At 41.6% G+C, this 22,738-nt stretch overlaps 1 protein-coding gene across 2 annotated transcripts in view; it reads right to left on the bottom strand.

The window, feature by feature from the left end:
• Window positions 1-22,738, bottom strand: part of OGDHL (oxoglutarate dehydrogenase L) — a 683,466-nt gene that overhangs the window by 415,470 nt on the left and 245,258 nt on the right. For both annotated transcript variants that reach the window (XM_078643351.1, XM_078643352.1), the window contains exons 6-7: window positions 9,915-10,069; window positions 9,126-9,272 (exon numbers count right to left, since the gene is read on the bottom strand). In XM_078643351.1, the coding sequence (XP_078499477.1) occupies window positions 9,126-9,272; window positions 9,915-10,069 (302 nt within the window). The remainder of the gene's footprint in view (window positions 1-9,125; window positions 9,273-9,914; window positions 10,070-22,738) is intronic.

The raw sequence follows: 22,738 nt of genomic DNA, 5'->3' as shown, positions 1-22,738 counted from the left end.
GAGCTGGTGTGTTGTGTCATGTGCAGCATAAACTGCACGCACGATGAACGGGGAGCATAATTTCAGCAGCGCCAGCCAGCGGTCTGCGATTTACAGTGTAGCCAAAGCTGCAAGGTTAGGTGAGTTGTGTGTGCGTTATTTTACACATAATTGTTATACTACAGGTAACAGAATAGTGCTTGGCCGTGGAATAACTATCTATAAATTCCTGCAGAGCGGCACACGCAAGGCAACTGCCCAGTAACCGCCTTCCTCAGATGCCCAGACAAGGCCCTGTAGCGTAATAACAAAATACGGGAAGCTGCTGAAGGAGGTCCAAAAGTGAAAAGATTTCTTCATGCCAGTCAGTGTATTAGTCCCTCGCTCCTACCTGTACCAGTACCATCTCCTCCCTATCACACCCGTCCTTTCCCTTCTGCAATGGGCACCGTTGCAGCCACAAGCGCCTTGAGGAACGTCTCCCATCCTGCCACTGTGATTGTGTCCCACCGCTACCTACGACAGTACCCCTCTCTCCACAGTGGGCGTCTCCCGCTATCACAGTGCCCCTCTCTCCACAGTGCCTTTTTCACCTGTCTTTCAATGCCCCTGTGCTCACAGTCCCTTCCCCTCTGTATCACAATGACCCTCCCTGCCACAACACTTGCTCACTCCTGTTACAGTGCTCTTTGGCTCCCGCCCTCGCTCTCACAGCACCCCTCCCCACCTTCGCATTGTAATAAAGTCTGCACTGGGCCCTGAGTATCCATACTTTAAGAGTTCGCACGTGAGACTGCTAAGCCCTTCTCAGTCTTGGACACTCAAACCAGGAAGCTTTCCCGACCCCCCCCAACCAGAGAGAGGATACACAGGGAAATTCTCAGCTTAGACTTGGAGAAAAATAGCATTGATTCAAAACGTGTTATCAGAGGGGATAGGCTGTATTGGGCTCTCCGTACCTCCCCACCCCACAAACCTGCTGATATCTATCACCCCACACTGTCTCTTCACCTCCAAAGACCCATGTCCCGTAAACCCCTGCTGCATACTTACAGCCGTATGTCCCTATTGGAGAGAGATCAGAGTTTCGTCTAGTTGTAATTTTGACTGTAGCACAGAGGTGTAATGTAGAACATATGCTATGCAGATGGCAGACCTATATTTATGTGGATAGCTCAGTGGGTTTCTGTTTTTTGTCACAGACATCCTTTTGTTACTCGCTGATCATAAATTACGATCTTTATATAGCACAGGCAGCAGACTCAGTTGAATTGTGTGCTTTATTAGTTTAAAAGTGTGTGTGGAAGCCTCTCTGAATGGAGTTGAATGTCTGACTTCATTTGAAAATAGGTGGCAGTATGATTTCGCAACTTATAGCCTGATCATGTAATATAACTATTTGTTTGAAGCATGAGAGTGTGGTTCTCCATCAAACTGTAATCCCAATGGTATAACTAACACTTTATTATGTTTTATCAGGAATACCTATCGTGATGGCACAATACGTAAGACAGTTAAAGAATCGCTATTGTGTGTCTTGGACAACACTGCTGTGCATTGATGAGACAGGCCGAGAATGATACACTCCTGTCACCCCTCAATTTTACATAATTAATGACTGTATATTTATTAAAGCAGAGGTGCACTCTTTGCTTCCTCTCCCTCAGAATCTGCTTTTCTTCCTCCCCTTCATGCATAACTCCTTCACTTCTCTCCAAACTTCCATTAATTTCTGCCCTACATCCGCGTTTCCTCTTAATCGCCACCTCCCCTCATTAAATGATTTTCATTGTTCACCTTTCCATCTTTCCCTTCCACTCTAATCTCACACGCTCCCCACTGTCCGCTCTTCTTCCCTTGCCTTTCTCCTCTTTACTCTTTTCCTTCTCATCACTTTCCACTCCAATCCTGCAATCCCAATCACTGCTTTCCACATTTCACATTCTTTGTCTACTGTATCTATCTTTACCTTCGGACCTCTCCCTTTAAATTTTTTCCTTCTTGCACATATGTTTATATCTGCTCCAGAAATCTGTGTTCTATCTCAGGGTCATCAATTGAAATCTTGGTGTGGCCACTCTGTCTTTCATCTTTAGATAAAATTAGTGCAATTGAGCTGGATAACAACATTTTTAATTTGGTGCCAAGGCCCCTCTGGTGAAAATGTGCTTTACAAGCATACATGATGTGTTTCTCCCTCTATCCCTTCACTTCTTCCTTTCATATTCTTTTCTTATTTCCCTCTTCTTTCATCCATTACCGATGTATTTCCTTTCTCCAGTGCTCCTTTTCCTGCCTGCATTTGTTACTGCCTTCTTTAATGTATTCCTTCCTTCCTTCATCCTTTCCTTTCTACTAAACAGCACAGTACAAGCACATTTTCTTTCATTAGCAAAGCTGCCTCGAGTCGTCAAATGACCTTTCCTAAAGCTGCATTTTGAGATTTACTAACATGCTCTAATTTGAGTTCATTTTTAAGTTATTGTCATAGGCTTCCTATATCTTATATTATGTTATGGTATATTGATTTGTATAGCGCACTAATCACATAGGAGGGTGTCTAGGGACTTGAGCAGGTGTGTAGCTCTGAGGTGCCTGTGGTGCTTGTGTGAAGAGCTAGGCCTTCAGCTTGTTGCGGAACTCAAGAAGTGAGGAGGAGGCTCTGATGTGTTGAGGCTTGTAAATGTGGGTGGAGCCAATAAAGGAAAGTGGGCGTAGACACTGGAGGGAGTGGGCGGGGTTGCAGAAGTGGGTGTGGCCTCTTTAAAACCTGAGAGCACCTGCACTTCATATTTTACAAATTAAGCACTGCCTGGGGGTCTACATGCGGCACAGCATTCACTGTCGGAAGAGGTGGGTGGCCCTATGACGCTGGACCAAGAAGTCAGCAGAAAGTCCAGATTGGCAAGTCCTCCCAACATGGGAACGGCGTGCGCTGCACCCTGAGGCCCCAATGGTCTGCATACTTGTGGTGACCTATCCTGATTTTGCTGGGCAGTTGAAAGTCTAACAGCAGTATGAGCAAGTTCTTGTGTGAGTTGAACATGTTAAATAACTAATTTTTGTTAGGGCAACTAATTTTGCCATTAATAAGTTTGACAAATGTCCAATGCAGAAGAAGAGTTCTTGAAGGTGTAAGTTTTGCACAAGGTGCATGATGATATGTTTTGTATATGAATTTGAGGAAAAGCAAAACACCTGATTTCTGTTCACTACCAAATGACTAGTTTCAGCTGACACATGCCTGCCTAAAATTAGCAACAAATATACATCAGGTTGTTTTATGTTATAAGGGACAGTTGTACCACACTAGTCTTATTGTGTCAGGTGTAATGGTCCTTCACTATTGTGACTGATGTAAGGCTAGCCCTATAACATGTGACATAGCATAAAATGTAATTATGATACAGTGGGTGTTCCAAACGTCACATTGGTAGGTAGGTTTTATACACAACAAGAGTGAGCAAGTGAGCCACAATGTCTAGTAATATCAGATTAAATGACTACATTTTAGATTCAGCAAATATCACAAATGGGTTTTGATTACGAAATACTAATTAATTCATGTGAAAAGTGATACATTTGCATGATGTCTTACTCCTTCACAAATGTGTATGTAAACCAGTCTGTTTTATGGAAAATATTTGTGACTGGCATACAATTTTTGGAACAACACAGACAGGAATGTGTACCCATTGGTGACAGAGTAGCACATACCCCAAAAAAAATGTCAAGGCCCTTGGTTATGTCCAGATGATAAATCCATGAAGGAGAAAAAAGGGACTTTTGCAGATGGTATGTTCCATCACATATGTTGGAGTATCCCATCTGGAAAACTCAAAATCAGGCCCAAATCATTAATTATTAGGCAAAAGTAGAAATGCATCAAGGTGTAATATGTTGCATATTGTGAATTACATTTGAATATTTGATGTTAAATGTATATATGAATCAGTGTACATAATATTTACTGTGATATTGTACCAATATTTGGCTATAAGTGAAAGCAGGCATATTATGTAAACGGTTTCGCAATGGTAAAACAAAGTTCTAAAAACTAGAGATATTTAGGAGTCAAATGTGAAAATGTTTTGCTCTATAGTGAAGTGGATTAGAAATGTATCAATGTCTATGTATTTACTTATGCTGTAGAAGTCATTTGTCAATCCACCAAAAATATATTTTTCTTAATTTCTTTAACAAAGGTATCAGCATAGTGTGTGATACGATGATAAGCTATTTTAGCACAAAATCCATATAATATTTTTTACATTTGACATATACTTTAGTTACTTGAAGTAAGTGTTCCCATTGTGCAATGCTGAAACAAAGGAAACTAACTTTCAGTTTATACAAATATTGGTACAACATTGCAGTATTTGTTGACATACTTAGATTCATAATTTACTTTTAGTGAATGAAAATAAAGCAGATTTTTTTGGCCTTGTAAACACACTGTACAAAGGAACTTTTGGTCTATATCCTTTTGGGTGACACAAGTTCACTATTCTAAACAACAAAGCCCAATTATTCAGAGGTGTTAATCAGTCCCTGGAGAGAATTGAAAATGGATAAGAGACAAGATCATATATGATATAGGAGTTATCATGGGTAACAACAAAATTGTGACCAAATGGTTTCTGAAAATGTTGCCTACATGTATGAGCATATGATCATGTAGAACCAAAGTTTGAGCCTTGCAGCAGGTGAAATATGAACACTTGGAAAATGTATTGTAATCAAACCTCATGATCAGTTCTACTTACACAGATACACTAGCAGTATTGTATATGTATTTACAGCATCTTCAGCAGCAGGCACTGTGGGTGCTAAGACCACCAACAACAAGGGACTCAGTGGCACGGACAATGAGGGGACTGCAATGGAGGCCACCAGCTCAACAACAGTATCTTCGGAGACCTCCACAAGTAATGCCTAGTGGTGGTGAGCCGTACAGGAACTCAACCAACGGCATCCTTGTCTGCCACCCAAAGAACCATCTCCACCCTCCCTCTTGCTCCGCCCCCAAGTTGGCCAAAACCACCACCCTAAAAGGGGTTGCGTCTCCGCTGCAGGCACCTCACCCCATGCCCCTGTCTCCCCAGCTGAGCTGAGTGTAGAGGCAATTGACCTCCAATGAAACATCTCTGTAGGCCAGACTGCACTCCTGAATGCCATTCAGGGGCTTAGTTGCCACATGCAACAAATGGTAGCATACATGGAAGGCATTCATAGTGTTATGTCTAGCTTGCAGGGAACATTTACAGGCCTTGCCTCCTCACTGACCACAACCTCTCAAATAGCCAAACCTTGTGCTTCAACTCAGGCCCCTTTCCTATCCCAATTACCAGCCCTGTCACAACCACACTCACTCATTTGCACACACCCCTACAACAGACCCACCACACCCGCCACCACCACACCCACCACCAAACCAACTACAACCATACACACAACCACAACCAACCACACCTACCACATCCACAAGCACCACACCCACCACCACCACTACATTCACAATCACCACCACCACACCAACCACCTCAACAGCACACTCATCCAAACACACACCTACATGCAAAACAAACTCCAAAACACAAACGCCCACACTCACCGGAGCAACATACTCCTGCCCAGAAACACACACCTAAACATACAAAACATACACCAGACCCACATGCAACTGCAACACCAACAGACATGCACATCACACACTGCAACTCCCTCTACTTCCCAATCGCAACCCTCTACCATCTATCCAGCCATTTATCATCAAGAAGATTTTTTTATTTGCTCTGGCCTTGACGCCTTCCAAATCCAAACCCACCCCTCCCAAATCCAAAACATTCCCTGCCAAACCCAAAATCATCCCTCCCAAACCCAAAATCACCCCTCCCAAGAAAGATCATTGAGGTGCCTGCTCTGTGCCCACTAGATGCCCCTTCCTGAGGAGGTTCCGCTTGGCAGTTTAATAGGCAACAAGTTTAGTGCTATGGCAAGACAGTGCATTTCACCAGAGATTATTGGTGTAAATAAAACAGAATTTGTTTTGAGAAGTATTTCATTGGTTTAATAAACCACTATTTGGGTTTCACCAAATTTGTTCTGACATTCATTTTCCTTCACAATTGTTTGATTGCCAGCAATGTTTCTGACTAAAATGTGAAGTACATATTTTTATTTACCATTACAAATACAACAGATATTTTTTTGTCAACTTTGTAAGTGCATACTTACATACAGCGCTAATATGCTGGAAGAAAGCCTTGTCCTATACATCCTCAATACCTCCCTATGCGACGAATATTCCACTGGTAGGTATCCCGACACCACAGGGTGTTCTTACACGCAATGCGATACGGACCTGGATGGACCACGGGGTCGACGAGGTGGGCGCCTTTTTTGGCGATGAGACTCTGTTAGACTGAGTCTTTCATGCAGATAACGGGAGCCCCCCCACGCACATATTTATTACACGCCATGACCTTGCATTATATCAGGAACACATGGGCACCTTTACCACTGAAACCTGCACAACATGAGCTGGTGCACTTGTTGTACTATATGGGTGACGGAGGACATCTTGTTCACTGGCTTTACACGGGGATTAGGGAGCACGCGGCGATTCAACTTACGATACTCAGAGAGTCCTGGGCTCGGGATTCGGGTTTAGAACTGACAGACAAAACCTGGCAACACATACTAGAACACCCGAGAAGGGTATCTCGTAATGCTAAGTTTCGGTATATCCAGACAATGGTGCTCCACAGAGCATACCTCACACCCAAGAGGATCCACCGTATGTTCCCAGACTCCCCCCATTGTTGCCCACGCTGCCAGGGCGAAAAAGCTGACTTCATTCACATGTTGTGGTCTTGCCCAAGGTTATTGCCCTATTGGGCTGAAGTATGCAAGATCCTTCATACGGTAACACCACTATCCGTCCCACTGGAACCTTTATATTGTCTGGTGGGGGTGCGTAAGAGGTCTAAAGCGTGGAAGGCTCAACTAAGATTCATAGACCTGGCCATGCTTTTAGCGACCAGATGCATAACAATGAGATGGTAATCCACAAAGCCCCCTAGGATACATGTGCAGCAATCAGACCTGCTGCAGTGGGGTCGAGCAGAAGGGGCGACCTTACTGAGGGAGGAGGAGAGAGGACATAGGAAACAACCCATAGCGATGGAATGGGATGTGATGGTGCTGAGCCTGGAGGGATTGGATGATGGGATGCCTAATGAGGCTGGCTCACAATAGCGAACCAGGGTGCGATGGAAAAGTCTAATAGGATGTCTTATCCCCCCCACTGGAAGAGGTGCAGGTTTTTCTTTGCCCTGAAACTGCGAGATTGCTAGAACTTCTTAATGGCCGTAGGAGACATACGGGAACTTAGTGCGGAGCGACCAGGAGTGGGTGGGTACGAGTGCGGGTAAGGAGTGGGTGGGCCGTTGAGGGCGGGAGGGTATAGTTGGATGAATGCTTTTGATCCCGTCAATGACAAAGTTTAAGATTTGTTAGTAGTATAAGAAATTTTCAACAACTAATGTTGAGATTACATCTTTGTTCTCTGTTTGTTCTGAGAAATCACTATATGCCTGAAATGCTATGTTGTGGATTAAGATTATAGAAATTCTATGGAAAGGTTGACAAAACGAAAAAGAGAAAAGAAGGCTGTGATATGTGGATGTTCTGAAACACGATACATTGTCTGTACAGTCTGCAATAAAGTGTTTAAAAAAAAACTTTTAAGTGCATACACTGGTTAAAATAGTATGTGATGGTCATTTGAATTTATTTGCAAGCATTCATCATGATAATGGATACCTGCATTAACAAATAGATGTTGAAACTTTTTTATGGTGTTAATACAGGTGTATTTATTTCTACTTGATTAGTGATAAGAATAAACATGTATGCATTATATCTGAAAAAAATGTGTCAAGTCAAATCTGATGCAATACAGGAATTGCACTAGACAATTGGAAAAGTTACATTGATAAATATATTACCTAATTAAAGTTTCGGACAGACATTGATTTTACAGGTATTTAAAAAGTAAAGGTTACATCTTGTCTAGTGCAATTTCTACATATTGGTACATTTCACCTATCCCAAAGATGTGTAATGCATATGTTTTTAATTTGGGAATTTACACAATTTATTTAAACACACCTGATCACTTTTTGATTTTTGAATTAATGTCCTTTTTGTGAGTTAATTGTTTTTAAGGCAGCTTGCACCGAATTTAGAAATACAATATAATCATATAGTTGTGTTTCTTAAAAGTTCTTAAACGTCAACATTACACTAATATGCATTCCACATTGCTATGCTATTGCTTGTAAGAGAGATTTAAAAATGCACTAGTCCAGTGCAAATGTTAACAGAGAAGTCAAAAGGTAGCAGGTAAAAGATGAGCTACCTTCGTTTCCAGCCACAACAGGGTTGATTTGCTTCGTGGTCAAGGCAGGACTTGGAAGATCGGGTTCATGGCAGTGAAGGAAGTATTAAAGTGAGAAAAGCTGTGTTTCTGCCTTATAGCCATTACAATCCAACAACCCAGGTGTAGAGGTTTCCCTGCCACAGTTGCGTCGGCAGGAAGGCACATTGTGATTGGCATGCCAGAAAAAGTGGAAGTACCCCGTCCGACAGCCGCTTTTCCCTATAGCGCTGTTGTCGCAGGTGAGAAAACCTGACAGAGATGGCGGGACTCTGACGATCTTTCGCCAGTAGACCCGCAAGCATCTAAATACAGCAAGTGGACTGGCAAGTCGGCAGGCCAGGAATCCAACAGAAAAGCGATGGAGGAACCATTACCAACAAGATCTAAATCAGACCCTTAATTTTTAGCCCACATTTTTAAAACCCTTCACAATTATAAAATGTTTTGAAATTTTAAATTGTAAATTTTTCTTCTTTATTTATATATACTTTATTAATCTGTTAATCTAATTTATATTTCTAAGCAGTCACGGAACCCCTGAGTGGAGCGGTGAGGACCCCCAGGGGGTCATGAACCAGGTGGTAATAACCACTCCCTTAGAGACTCTAAGGTAGTGAGCATTCTATCAAAGTTGGACAGAGTTATTTCATAAGATGTGCAGGCCAGAGAGAATGTTCTGTGCTGATCTAGCCTGCATTACCTGTGTGGCATTCCCAGGATGACATATTCCAGCCCCATCTCGCTTGATTTGTCAATGATTGTCTTCAAGGCCGGGATCATCACTTCACAGCCTTCTAGGCCAAAGCGCTTCTCTGAGGACCATTTGCGAGCAAGAAAATCTTCAAATCTGGTGAAATAATGAAAGGGGACAACCCCATGTCATATAGGAAGCATCTGAAACTTCTACCTCTTTATGGGGTGGTGTGTAAAGTACAAACATTGCTTTTCTGAGAAATGTAAGCTTATAATCATCATGACGACTGGTGGGGGACAGGGGGAGAGTGGTGGGAGAATGGGTTGAGTCACAACAACACAGAAAGAGGGTGGGGAAACCAGGCAACCATGGGTCAATAATGCGTATGGGGAGGGGAACCTGGCACGCAACGACAGGGGGAAAAGGAAAAGCAACAACAGAGGGAGTGGGGCGGGGAAGGGAGTACCGGGTGAAGCAACAACACAGAAAGGGGGAAGGGGACGGGCAAGCAATGACGGCGGGGCAACAATGCTTAGGTCAACTTTTTATAACCTCAACTCTCCAGTCAGTAAAACCAACGTTCAGTTGATAAAAAAACAGAAGCACTAAAACAAAACAGTTGCCTGGGCTGGGAAGTTGCACAACCACTGTCTGGTGAGATCCAGTGATCCAGCTACATTAAACAAATAAGAATAGAATCTCAGTCTGTAAGCACAGATAGTAGCCACCATCTCAGGGAAGCAAAACTGAATGTACTTGCAAACACTGCAGAAAAAAATTAAAAGTGTGTAATACCTTGTGGAACGGACAAGCCTCGCGAGTAATGTCCTCTTCTCATCATTTGTAAACTTCATGATGCCTGGGGTCTCAAACTTCTGTCTGATCCATTGGCACTGCTGAACATCATTGATAAACATGAATTCTAATCCAATGTGCTGACAATAGGAATTCTGGAAAGCAATCCCAAAGCAGTGTACATCAGTTTTCCATATATAGTCTCTAAGGGGCAAAAGCTACAAAAGGGCGCAAATCAAAAAATCAAAGATTTGTAACATACAGATATTTGCAGACTGGCAGACAGAAACTACTGGGCCAATTCAGTTTACTCACTTACCAACCACTCCGCAAGTCCTGCATTTCCACTGGGCTTTCAAGTGGCCTAAATTTATTTACACCAAGCATCAGATTTTCTTTAATTCCATTTCTGTTTTATACCTCAACACCATCAATTGGGAACCAATTTCATGAGCTTGTAATGCATCCTGTAAACAAATAAGATCGCTAACCTCCACCTAATATTAGGGCATCTACCTTGAGGGACTTTTTCCATTGGTAAAATGATCGTATGTAAAATGTCAAATGGATAAGCCAAACCCTTGGTCTTTAGGTTTCACCTAGACAGCACTTATGCTGTCTCTCCGAGACATGCTGTTTACATACAGTGGCCTTCCAGCCCACCCATAGCGTACACATAGCGTACCATTTGTTAGCTTCAGAGCAGTTCTTATTTCCTTCATGGTTTGTCACGGCATACAGGGGTCATGACCCCTTTTTATGTTTGAGCCTCTACAGGAGCTACTTTTTTCTTTGTGTTCAAGCACTCCATATGAGTACTTGTGTTTTCAGTCTGTCTCACATCTGTTCCCAATTTCCCCGTCCATGTAGCTTTTATTCCCTCTGATCCACTTCCATGTTGCTTCTTTTCCCTCCCAACCCCTACTCTGTACTCTATGCCACTGCACTCTACTCTAGAAAACTCTACACGCCACTGCACTCAACTCCACTGTGCTCTTCCCTGCACCACTGCACTCTACGCCACTGTACTCTGTGTCACTTCCCACTGCTGCACTCTACAGCACTTTTCTCTACTCTGCACCACTCTACACCATTGAACTCTACTTCGCTGCACTTTACAACATACTACACCACTGCACTGTACTTTAGGCCACTGCACTCTACTCTGAACCACTCCATGTCACTGCACTTTGAACCACTGCATTTTATGCCACTGCGCTCTACAAAACTCTACTCTGCACCACTCTTTTCTATGTCACTGCACTCTATGTCATTGAACTCTACGCCACTGAACTCTACTTGTACCACCTTACTCTAGGAAACTGCACTCTATGCCACTCTACTCTGCACCACTCCATGCCACTGCACTTTACACCACTGCATTTTATGCCACTGTACTCTACAACACTCTACTTTGCACCACTATACGCCACTGCACTCTACTCATCTGCACTCAACTCTGTACCACTCCATGCCACTCTAATCTGCACTCCTTCATACAACTGCACTTTCTGCCGCTGTGCTCTACAATACGCTAATCTGCGCCACTTTACTCTATGCCATTCCACTCCATGCTACGGCACTTTATGCCACACCACTCTAGGCCACTGCGCTGTACTTCACTGCACTCTATGCCAGTGTACTATATGCCACTCTACTCAACTCTGCACCACTCTACTCTATGCCATCCCACTGGACACCACTGTACTCTATGCCAGTGTACGATATGCCACACTACTCTGCACAACTCTACTGCACTGCACTCTACCTCAGTGTACTATATTCCACTCTACTATACTCTGCACCACCCTACATCACTTCACTCTATGCTGCACCACTATACTCCACTGCACTCTACTCTGCACCACTTTCCTCTACACCACTGCAGTCTATGCTAGTGCAAGCTATGCCAGTCCCCTCTACTCTACGCCATTTCCCTCAATGCCACTCCATTTTGTCGGATCCTATCACAAAATGGTTAAAAGGTTGCTTGAGACAAACCTACAACAAACTTTATTAGCAGAATATTACCTGGCAGTGCTAAAACCAAATGTGTTTATGGGGTCTAATTACCCAAGTATCCTTCCTACATGTTTCAACCTTCCTAGAAGATAATGAGGCTTTCATCAGGAACAGTATTTTAAGGATCCATATGTATTGCCTAATCCTTAATAGGTCATGTAGCGAGGAATTACCCTTACTCGCACGTCATACTCCCATTCATACCATGCATAACCTCTATGCTTACAGCCAGGCCAGCTAAATCATCGGTGAGTATAGGTATGTTTAGATTTTCACTCCTTTTCTATTGAAGAGCGAGGGTCAATGTTCTTAGTCACACGCTCTTCAAAGAACTGCCCGGCGAGGATTGAGGACACTTAGGTGATTGAGCCAAACATTTCTTTAAAGAAAGTGTGACTATAACGTCCCTTTAAACTTTGTTTTTTTCACTGAATTTATAGGGTTATCTTTGAAGTGAAATTAAAGATATCACCACCACCTTATTTCAATGTCAATTAAACCTTTGTTTCTTCACTGAATTTCTGGGGCGAGATAACTACAGATAACTTTAACTGGCACCCCTGTCAAGCACTACTTATGACCTTTCATATTGCATCCCTCATGACATGTAAAATGACATAATTGATGACGTCATTGGGGACAACTCAAATTATATTATTGATGATATCAGTGATAACACCATTGTCATAATCAGCGTAGAGTTACTGAGTATACACGTGTGGGTCAAGAGCATGGAACAGCATAGATCCTGTTGACAATTGTAACTACTGTGCATTTTAAAAGTCATATGCTGCACTGTTTACAAATCACTAAAGTTTGGGGTGGGAGAAGTACTCCATGTTAAACAAGGTAAAGGCTGAGAGCAAATGATGTGGTTGCAGCGGTATGTTTGAAAGTAGAAGCCAAACCCGGTATTAAAAATGTGTGAGAAAGGCCAAAGCTGTTGTTGATAATATATTAGCCATCAGAGAATATCTAGGCACAATCCCATGTTAATTAGTTGTGTTCTTAATGATCGAAATAAAGTTGATGATGATTTTAATTATATTACTGTGGTACAGACAAATTCTATAAGACCTGCATGTTTACTTTCAAAACTTCATTAAATATTGTGAGGCATTGCAGAATATTTAATATTGTAGAATGTTGGGATAGCCCAGTTAGAGGGGGGTATCTCGTACTGGCATGGCACTAAGGTTAAAGGTTGTTATGCCCATCTCAGGAAGAAATGTAGGTCATTTTAATAAGCTACGAAGTATTGTGTATGTGGCTTAACAGAAGGGGTTTATACAGTGGCAAATGTATACCTGTCAACCTCCTGACTTAAAATTGCAGGTCACGTAAAGTCTTTACAAGGGTAATCCTATTAAGGCGAGTGGAGTATTGTCCACAGGTATAACATGTTTAATGACTCAAAGACCACAAACCCTATAGGACGATCACAATTAATGTATGATGTCATCAGTGATGTCATCAGTGATATCATCAATGATATCATCAATGATGTCATGTGAGATGTCATCAGTGATGTCATCTAAAATATTTTATTCTCCAACAGCAGTTAAAAAGCTGTTTTTTTTTTACAGTTTTCCACAGTTTCGTTTTGCTTCTAAGCTGGTTTTAAAAATGTTACCTTTTGTATACATTTTTAGAGTAGTATGATATTGATAGTTGTAGTGTCTTTTTACTTCAAGATATATGAACATGTTTAAGAGTGACGTTTTGTAAGAGATTTGCATCACATGCATCAGCAATTTAGAAGGAATTATATTTATTTTTATGTTCATGATATGTATTTCGTGTTTACAAGTAATGAATTTTCATAACTGCTGTTGAAGAAAATAAACTATTTAAATGCTGTTGAACAATAAAATATTTAGATGTACATATTTATTATTCTATGGGTTTATTGGCTTGTCATTGAGAGTATCAAGAAATTTCGCAACTCGATGTTCATTTGTTTCTATCCCACTTTATTGCTATTTTTAATTATTGTTTAACTTTGAAATTCCATATCTCAATAACAACGTGTTGGCCATTTTTTGGCACTCTCTAAAACAAATTGCCATGATTGGTTTTAAGCTTAAGGCAAAAAGGGATCCTTTCTGTTTGTTCATATATATTCCCTGTCCCTTTTCCGTGAAGAAGAGTAACTCCTTTGTGAGTTTGTCAATCAATGAGGTAATGTAACAGGGCATGAATAATGTGATAGGCGAGGTCATAAGCAGTGCAGGTGGTGTGCCATTTGGAGTTACCTCAGTAAATTAGAACTGGTGAAATTCTGAGGTTTTTTGATTTTCAACAATAGTTCTTAACTTACTTCAACATCCACCTATATTTTCACTTTAACCTTTGATTTTTTTCAGTGAATACAAACACACATAATATTAATCACATAGTGGCGTTTACCACTTAGTAGTTATAGTTAGGTCACGAGCTTCCATAGGACGGTAATTTCTTGGTTTGCTATTACATTTGGCACCATTTGATGAATCTTCACAAAATTTAAAAAAAAAGAAACGTTTTACACCTCAGCTCCTTTCTGGAAAGTGTTTGGGTGATCCATGAAGAGGGAGCCAAGCAAAATGGGAGTCCAAAATGTCTTTCTTCCATGCAATTTCAATTTAGGAATTTTAAGAAGCAATACAGAAATAAATGACATAACAGAATTACAACAATTTTTTTAGAAATTAAATGAATGAATGAAATGAAATAAAACATTTTTTATAAAGCGCACATATACAATTTTTTATAAAGCGCACACATACCAAAAGGTGTCAAGAAAGCTAGATTTTTACTCAGAAAGTGCGCGTTTTGTGATTTGATGTAAATTTGTTCAACCGTTTTAAAGACTTTAAGGTTCAAAATATAGTGATATTTGGACAGTTGGTCCTGTAGGAGTACCTTGGCAATCCTGTGTCACTGCACATTTTAAAAAGAAAGAGATACCTTGGCAATCCTGTGGCAATGCAAATTTTTTTAAAAAGGGAGAGAGAGACCTTTTTTTTCTCTCTGTCGATCCCCTCGGTCCCATAGAACAAAGCAATCTTACTAACTGGCCGCAACATGAAGAGAAATGTTGCAGCCGCCATTACACGACACAGAAAGTCACTGAATATCCTCCAGTGTGAAAAGCTTACAGAAAGCTGTACTATTCATTGGATGATGTCATCAGTGATGTCTCCAAAAATATAAGTTTAGATGTCATCAGTAATATCATCAATGAGGTCATTTAACTTGTCCTGGATTCCAAGCTCAAAATTCAAAAGGAAGTTTCATATGCCTGCTTTTGCCAAGCAGCTCTTCTCCATTTCATGGCTTCATGTATATGAAGTAGAGCCATGAAGACTGCTTTATGATATCCTAGGATCAGTTTTTTGAGGATGCATTATTTCCTCAAGACTAACTCTGTTGTCAAGAATTCCTGCTTCACCAAAGTAAGGGGGTTGGTGAACCATCCTAAGATGTTCTTGCACGTAGGTGCTTTAAACAGCAATGACAAGGTCTGTGGTTTGCAAGAACAAAGTTCCATATGAGTTGAACAGTTCAACAGCAGAGCTGGCATGGGCTAGCGAGCAAATATTGCCACAAGAAAGTTTTGGAAAAGCGGTTTGCATAATTTCTTGTGCTACCTCTTGCTGTTCTCAGATGGGGAGGCGTTGTAGGAGGTTTTGAATGAAATAGCACTGTGGGCAGCATCCATGCCATGGCAACATTAAGTATTAGTAGGATATACTGGAAGCTAAGGTCATAGATGTGGGCAGTGGCATCAGTAACGTCTTTGTTCAGATGATGCACTCGTAATGATTTATGTTCTCAGGAGTATGAGACAATGTTGTCCCTGTAATCTAGAAACTGATAAAATATTGACCCATTAGTAAAACTACACAAGTAAGTGGGGTCTACTGGTATTTAATTAGCATTCGGAATTGATCACTTAATCTGGGCGGTTGCATCAGATCAGTATTTAAATGATGATACCTAGGTCAGCTAAAATTGTATAACGAGGGCAACTTTAGTAAACGCCAAAGCAGTATTGGGGTAGTTGATGTTAAGTAAATCGTCTTGCCCAGTTTTCTTGAATGATGATTAAAGTGGGGTATGTGTGTGTGTTATAAGGATAAGATTCTTAAGAGATCAGTAATTATGTGTAGGTGTCAATTTAATAATTACACAGTTAAGCTAAACTATAAGTGAATGGTCATGTTTAGCCTGAATGAGAGGATCTTGGGTGATAGGTGGGTAAAAGGTGAAGTAATTGGAGGTAAATTAATTTGTGCATGTTGCTGAGAGTGATCATGGGAATTGTGAGTGGTTGAGGGTTGAAGCTGATCGCGGTATAAGTTGTGGATCTTTGAAGGAAAGTCTGTAGACTTAGCAGTAAGGTAGCTATAGATGAATAGAGCTGTGAGTTCCGAATGTGCATGGTCAAGCCAGTGGTGGGTCAGTGATATTGTCAGAATATGAAATTATAGGTTAAAACTTTTCAGTGCACTAAATAATAAGTAACTATAACAGCAAGGTGTGAGAAAGCAGGACCTCTTTGCAGTTGGCCCTCCACTTTTTTGCCCCATTTTGACTACAAGGTGCTGGCTCTCTGACACTGACTGCACCCTGGGCACTGCTAACCAAACCCAGGGCCTGTGCTCTGATTAAAAGTATCAGGTAATTTGGTGTAATTACAATTCACACTAACAGCCTTGCTGTAAATCTCTAGTATATAATAGGGCATGTAGGTTTAGCGGCCTAGTAGACCTAATGCACTTAAGAGTGCACTACTATGCTGCCTGCTGTCCCTTTAAAGGCAGCACTGCTTCTCAGGCTGACTTTACATTAAATGTATATGAAAATTCGAATTTGGAATTAAAGGTACTTCCAAAGTCTCAAACTACTTTAGTTTAACAAATAGGTCACCCCTAAGGTCTCCCCTAGGTGACCCAACATAGGGTTCATTGTAACTATTAGCAGGGGTATTATAACATTTGTTTTGTAAGCCCTGGGGATGGAAAAACTGCTAAATTAGTTTTCCTCATTGTAGCAAACTAGCACCAGAAGCTAACATGGGAATTTTTTATTTAAGTATAAATATTAACAGACAAGAGCTAGAACTGTCATTCAAAGACTCAAAATTATAGTTATGATAAATCCAAGATCCAAGAAAACAAGACGTTATAGTACTTTCTTTTCTGTAGGCCAAAATCCAGCCTTCCAGCTCCCCTCTCCTGATTGACTAGCTTTTTCCTACAACTGGCAGCTATCGCGAGGACGGAGTGATTTTAAAGACCTGTAACAACAGCCTACCTCTCGCGGTACCCGCTCCGCGGGTCCCGCTTCGTGTGGGGTGCATCCAGGAACTTAAGCTTCACGACGGTGTCCTGTGAAGGCGAGTGACAGGCGGGGCTGCGAGCGAGAGCAGGCGCTGGACTAGGACTACTGTTCCCAGGAGCGCTTGTCTGCCCGAATTGAGAGCACCTGGGCCGCTCTCCCTGTCTGCTCCTCCCCTTCCCCTGTGCTTTAAAACTCTTGCGTTTTGGATTATCATTGGGACGCTTTTTCCTACAACTGGCAGCTATCGTGAGGACGGAGTGATTTTAAAGACCTGTAACAACAGCCTACCTCTCGCGGTACCCGCTCCGCGGGTCCCGCTTCGTGTGGGGTGCATCCAGGAACTTAAGCTTCACGACGGGCGGGGCTGCGAACGAGAGCAGGCGCTGGACTAGGACTACTGTTCCCAGGAGCGCTTGCCTGCCCGAATTGAGAGCACCTGGGCCGCTCTCCCTGTCTGCTCCTCCCCTTCAGTTGTATATAAATTGACACCGCCAACACCGCTGCGCGGTAGCGCGCGGGAGAAGCCCGGGACAAGGGCGGGACCGTCTGTGGCCGTCAGGGGCCGTGGGTGGCCGGGCTGGGCCACCCCTCTGATGAGTCTACTTTTTCAGATTGATCACAGTTGATTTGATTGTTACCCTTATTGGTTATTATTGCGTTTATTTTCAGACCTACCTAAGATGTCTTCTTTAACTCCTAACCCCCTCCCTGATCGTGTGAATATTTCTATACTCGGTCCTCTTGATAAATTCTTTGTAAAAGCAACGAAGGATATTGACCGTGAGTTATTACTAGCAGAAAGAAGGGTGGAACGGCGCCTCTCTGTTGAGGCACTTAAGAGACAGGCTGCTTCCTCCAGTAAAGCGATACCTTCTATAGTCACAGCAGAATTGGCGGAGATGGATGCCGAGCTTTTCAATACAGATAGCATCCCTCTAATTTTTCAGGAAACCCAGCCATCCCTGGGGGATCGAGATATGGCGGTGGATAGTTTGAGCGACTTGTCCCCGGTAATATCAAACAACCTTATAGATCTTAATACTCCGTTGCCCACGGAAATTGATACCCACTGTCATAGTAATGTTATACCTCCCCCCTTGAAGATACAAACAGAGGTTATTACGTTGCTTCCTTCTTCGCCCACCACTATTACGACTACTGTACATTACGATCAAAAGCGTAAAAATGGTGTATCATCCCCAGTTAGGAAAAGAAGGAAGAAGGGAGGGAAAAACAAAACTAGGCATACCAACCCGTGGAAACCTTTAGAGATGGTAGCCCCTAAACTAACCTTGCCAGTAGATATAGGGGACATAGCAATAGAGGGGACAGAAGCAATACAAAGGAGTGTAGACATGGAGCACAAAAATACTTCTAACAATGGATTCCTGGAGGCGGTTGAAAAAATGTTAAAGGCTCTTATTCTTCCTCTTGCAGAAAGACTAAAAAGGTTAGATAAAAAACTAGATTGCCACCTCCCACAGACTATGGCCCCAGAGAATGTAACACCAATTATCCCAGTCACTGTTTCAAAGGATAAAAACATCAATAAGTCAACTAAACAACATAACCCCCCTGATAAACCAAAAAACTTTCCAACTAATAAAATCCCCGCTCCTACATCAGATATACCAGTAAATATAGCTTCTAAAACCATGGCTAAAGAAAAACCTTCCGCTGTGGTCATGAAGCCTATCCAAACTAATAATACATCCACCCCACAAACAGCTTACACTAATAAAGCTAAATTACACTACAAAAATACGGTACAATTACCGCCAGAGTCCTTTGGCTTTGGTATTGTTTTAACAGGAGTTCCAGTTGTTCCGGAGGGAAATATGGAATCGAACATAAGCTTAAAAAATAAAGCGATTCATTGGTTACGTTTGAACAGGCCATTACCTGCACACTTGAATGGTGAAATTGTATCAGTTAGAAGGTGCCAATGGGTAGGCATACGTCCTAAGGATATAGAGGGTGACCTGATTGTAGTGAATTTTAAGGACCATAGGGTGGTATCTTATATAAGTGATTGGTTTGTTAGTGGTAATGATGGTGGAGTGTCAACACGAAATCTGACATATTTCTACCCTGAAAATATGATGCTTCCCACAAACAAACCCCGGCAGAGATATGGTCTGGATTTCATCCATCATCAGAAACCACCTATAAATAACCCAACTTTCACCTATTCCAATAGAAATGCTAGATTTTACCCTATGGTAAACCACTCAAATTTGTACCCTAGCTCAAATAATCACTACCCCACTAATCCTAGGGAATTTTGGAATATTCCATTGTCAAACATGTTCTATCCTCTAACCCCAATGAACTTAAACGACTGACTGCACTTAACTAAACAACAAAATATATTAGCTGGGGACTATGGATTAACCTTTTCCCCTTTTATGGAGGATTACATGCCTATGCAGGTTCCGACCTATCACCATCTTATTCTAGGTAGGGATGGGAAAACAACAACTAATGATGATACAAATTGTGTAGAGACCTGTGTAAATTCTCATCCGGACCAAAGTTGGGGGGATAGTATAGCTACTCATAGAGTTATAAACACGGGCGATGATGTGGAAGTAGGAAATGATGATAAGGATATATATATATGAGGCTGTTGATTTGGGAACTAATGACATAGGAAATAGGGCTGATGGGTGCAAGCAATCCCACTTGCCAGATAGATTGCATGCAGAAAATGAGGGTAACTGTGAGAAGGTTAGCAATTTCCGTGTACTTTCTTGGAATATAGCGTTCTTCCGCCAAAGGTTGGATGATCCGGCCTGGGTAGAATTTGTAGATTCTTTTGATCTAGCCTGTTTACAGGAGACTTGGAGTACTGTGGATTTGAGTTTGGATGGTTTCCAAGCTTTTAACGTCCCAGCAATACCATCGCAATCAGGGCGAGCTAAGGGCAGGCTTATGACAGCAATCTCTGTAAAACATAACTTAAGATATGTCAATAGAGTGGTGGAAACACCCTGGTATCAATTGCTCATCATTAAGGATCTTTTTACTGAAACTGTACTTCTTATCAACTGGTATTATAACATATTTGATCCTAATGAAACTGCAATTATTGATAATTTACAGGAAGAGATTGCTAAGGTGAGAAATAGAGTCTGCCCTCTCCTCATTATATGGTTAGGTGATTTTAATTGTGAATTATGCAAGCTTAGTGGGACCAGGGTCTGTGGTCTGATGGATTTAAATGACCATCCTATGGCTCATTTCTCACATACAAAACAAGGGGAGGCCATAAATAGTATTATAATAAACAATAATTTATGTATCCTCGATACAATTAGCTTTTCGGGTATTGTGAATATACCCACCTTCCAAGGCACGGGGGGCAGAACAACTACAATTGATTTTGTAATGGTATCTATGGGATTTTTCAGCTACTTGGAAGATTTTAAAATTGAGGCAAATCCAGCTAGCGATCATAATCCCCTAATTTTGAGTTTTAATATTACTTCTGAATTAAAACTGTGCCCGGAACAACCTATAGTGTATACTCAGAACCAGGGTGTCACTGTAAGGTGGAATAAAGTACCCGTTAGGCAATTGGAGATGGATATTTTTAAGGAAAATGTGGCCCAGATAGAAACCTGCCTAGCATCTAATCCTGATCCAGACCATATAATTACGAGTTTCGAGATACTAATGGGAAACGTAGCAACCCATCTACTCGTAAAGATAGGGGGGAAGAATCAGCACCAGGGGCCTAAATGGTTCAATGCTGAATGCTCTTCTGATCAAACAACTTTAACCAAAGCATTGCGCCAAAATCCAAGAGATAGAAACATGGTCATACTGGCTAGGAAATAATATAGGCAGGCAATCAGAAAAAGAAAAAATGAACTGAGAAACAAAGCATGGGAAGACCTGGATAAAGCAGTCGATTTAAGGGACAACAGACTTCTTTGGGAAATAATAAATAGGCCCTTTTTAAAATCAGGGCAAGAAAATACCATTTGAGTTCATTTACCAGAGGAAACCTGGGTAACTCATTATAATAAAATCTTTAACCCCAAAGAGATACTACAGACTGCCACCTTGGAGGAGGATGATCCCTGTAATATTAATATGGAATCAGCCAAGAAGCTTAGCGAATCACTAATGCTCTCAGAAGTAGAGCTAGCTTTGATCAAGGGGGCGTCCTTAAATGCCCCTGGCCCTGACTCAGTACCCTTAGATCTTTTTAAACATAATCGGGAGGTTTGGTGTCCACTACTCTTGAATGTTTTTAAGGCATTAATACTCGGGCCCATTCCGTCCTCCTGGAAAGAGGCCGTTCTGGTCCCAATTTTTAAAAAGGGCGATAAGCCTGATCCACGCTGTTATAGGCCATATCACTAATAGACTCGTCATGCAAGCTAATGGGTAGGGTGATATTGGCTCGGCTGGAAACATGGGCAGAGTCGTCGGGGGTTATTGTAGATTCCCAATATGGTTTTAGGAAGGGGAAAGGAACTAGTGAGCAGTGCCTGAATCTGGCATTGATTATGGGCAAGTACATGGGTGCCAAGAATGGTTCTATACACTTGGCATTCATGGACTTGTCCAGTGCCTTCGACACAGTATGCAGGGACAAATTATGGTGTATGATGGATTCTATGGGTTTTGAGGAGCCTCTGGTCACCCTGCTTCGCAGGTTACATACCGCCACAATGGTTAGAATTAGATATGGCCGTGGAGGAGAGAAAACAAGACCTATATTATCCACCGAAGGTGTCCGACAAGGATGTATTTTAGCACCTTTTTTATTTTTGGTCTATACGAATGGCTTAGAGAGCTTTTTATTAGAAACGACTGCTGACTTTCCAAAGATAAATGGTAAAAGAATCCCAATGTTGTCTTATGCAGATGACACTGTTTTAATGGCACTTACCCCTAACAGCATGCAGATTTGTCTGAATGCTTTTGACATGTTTATGGGTAAACTAGACCTAGGTGTCAATTTTACTAAATCTTTTGCCATGACTTGTGGTCAAAAAAATGTTAAAATACGGAAATATCTTGTTAGGAATGCTACTATTGAGAAAGTGGATAACTTCTGTTATCTGGGTAACCTTTTTAATAAAAAACTGAATTGGGAACCTTTGTTAACAGCTCGGGTTCAGAAGGTTACACAGTCAACTGAAGCTCTCTTCCGTTTCGCCAGCAAATTAGGCCAGCGACGTGTAGCTGAAATTACATCGTTATATAAAGCTAAGTGTGTTTCCGCTTTGACTTATGGTTCAGGGGTTTGGGGATCACAAAGCTGTGAAAAAATACAAATTATGGAAAATAAGTTTCTAAAACGTTTATTATCTGTACCATTGGGCACATCTAACACATTTTGCCACGGAGAAGTTGGAATTGAGTTTATAAGTGATATCATCCACGTTGCACCTCTAACATTATGGTCAAAAGTTTGGCGATCTGAAGAATTGAAATTAACAAAAGATATCATTCAA

The sequence above is a fragment of the Lissotriton helveticus genome, chromosome 5_1 (assembly GCF_964261635.1).
Source record: "Lissotriton helveticus chromosome 5_1, aLisHel1.1, whole genome shotgun sequence".
NCBI classification, from domain to species: domain Eukaryota; kingdom Metazoa; phylum Chordata; class Amphibia; order Caudata; family Salamandridae; genus Lissotriton; species Lissotriton helveticus.
The sequence above is the reverse complement of the archived record's forward strand: the minus strand, read 5'-3'. Positions and strand labels throughout refer to the sequence as shown.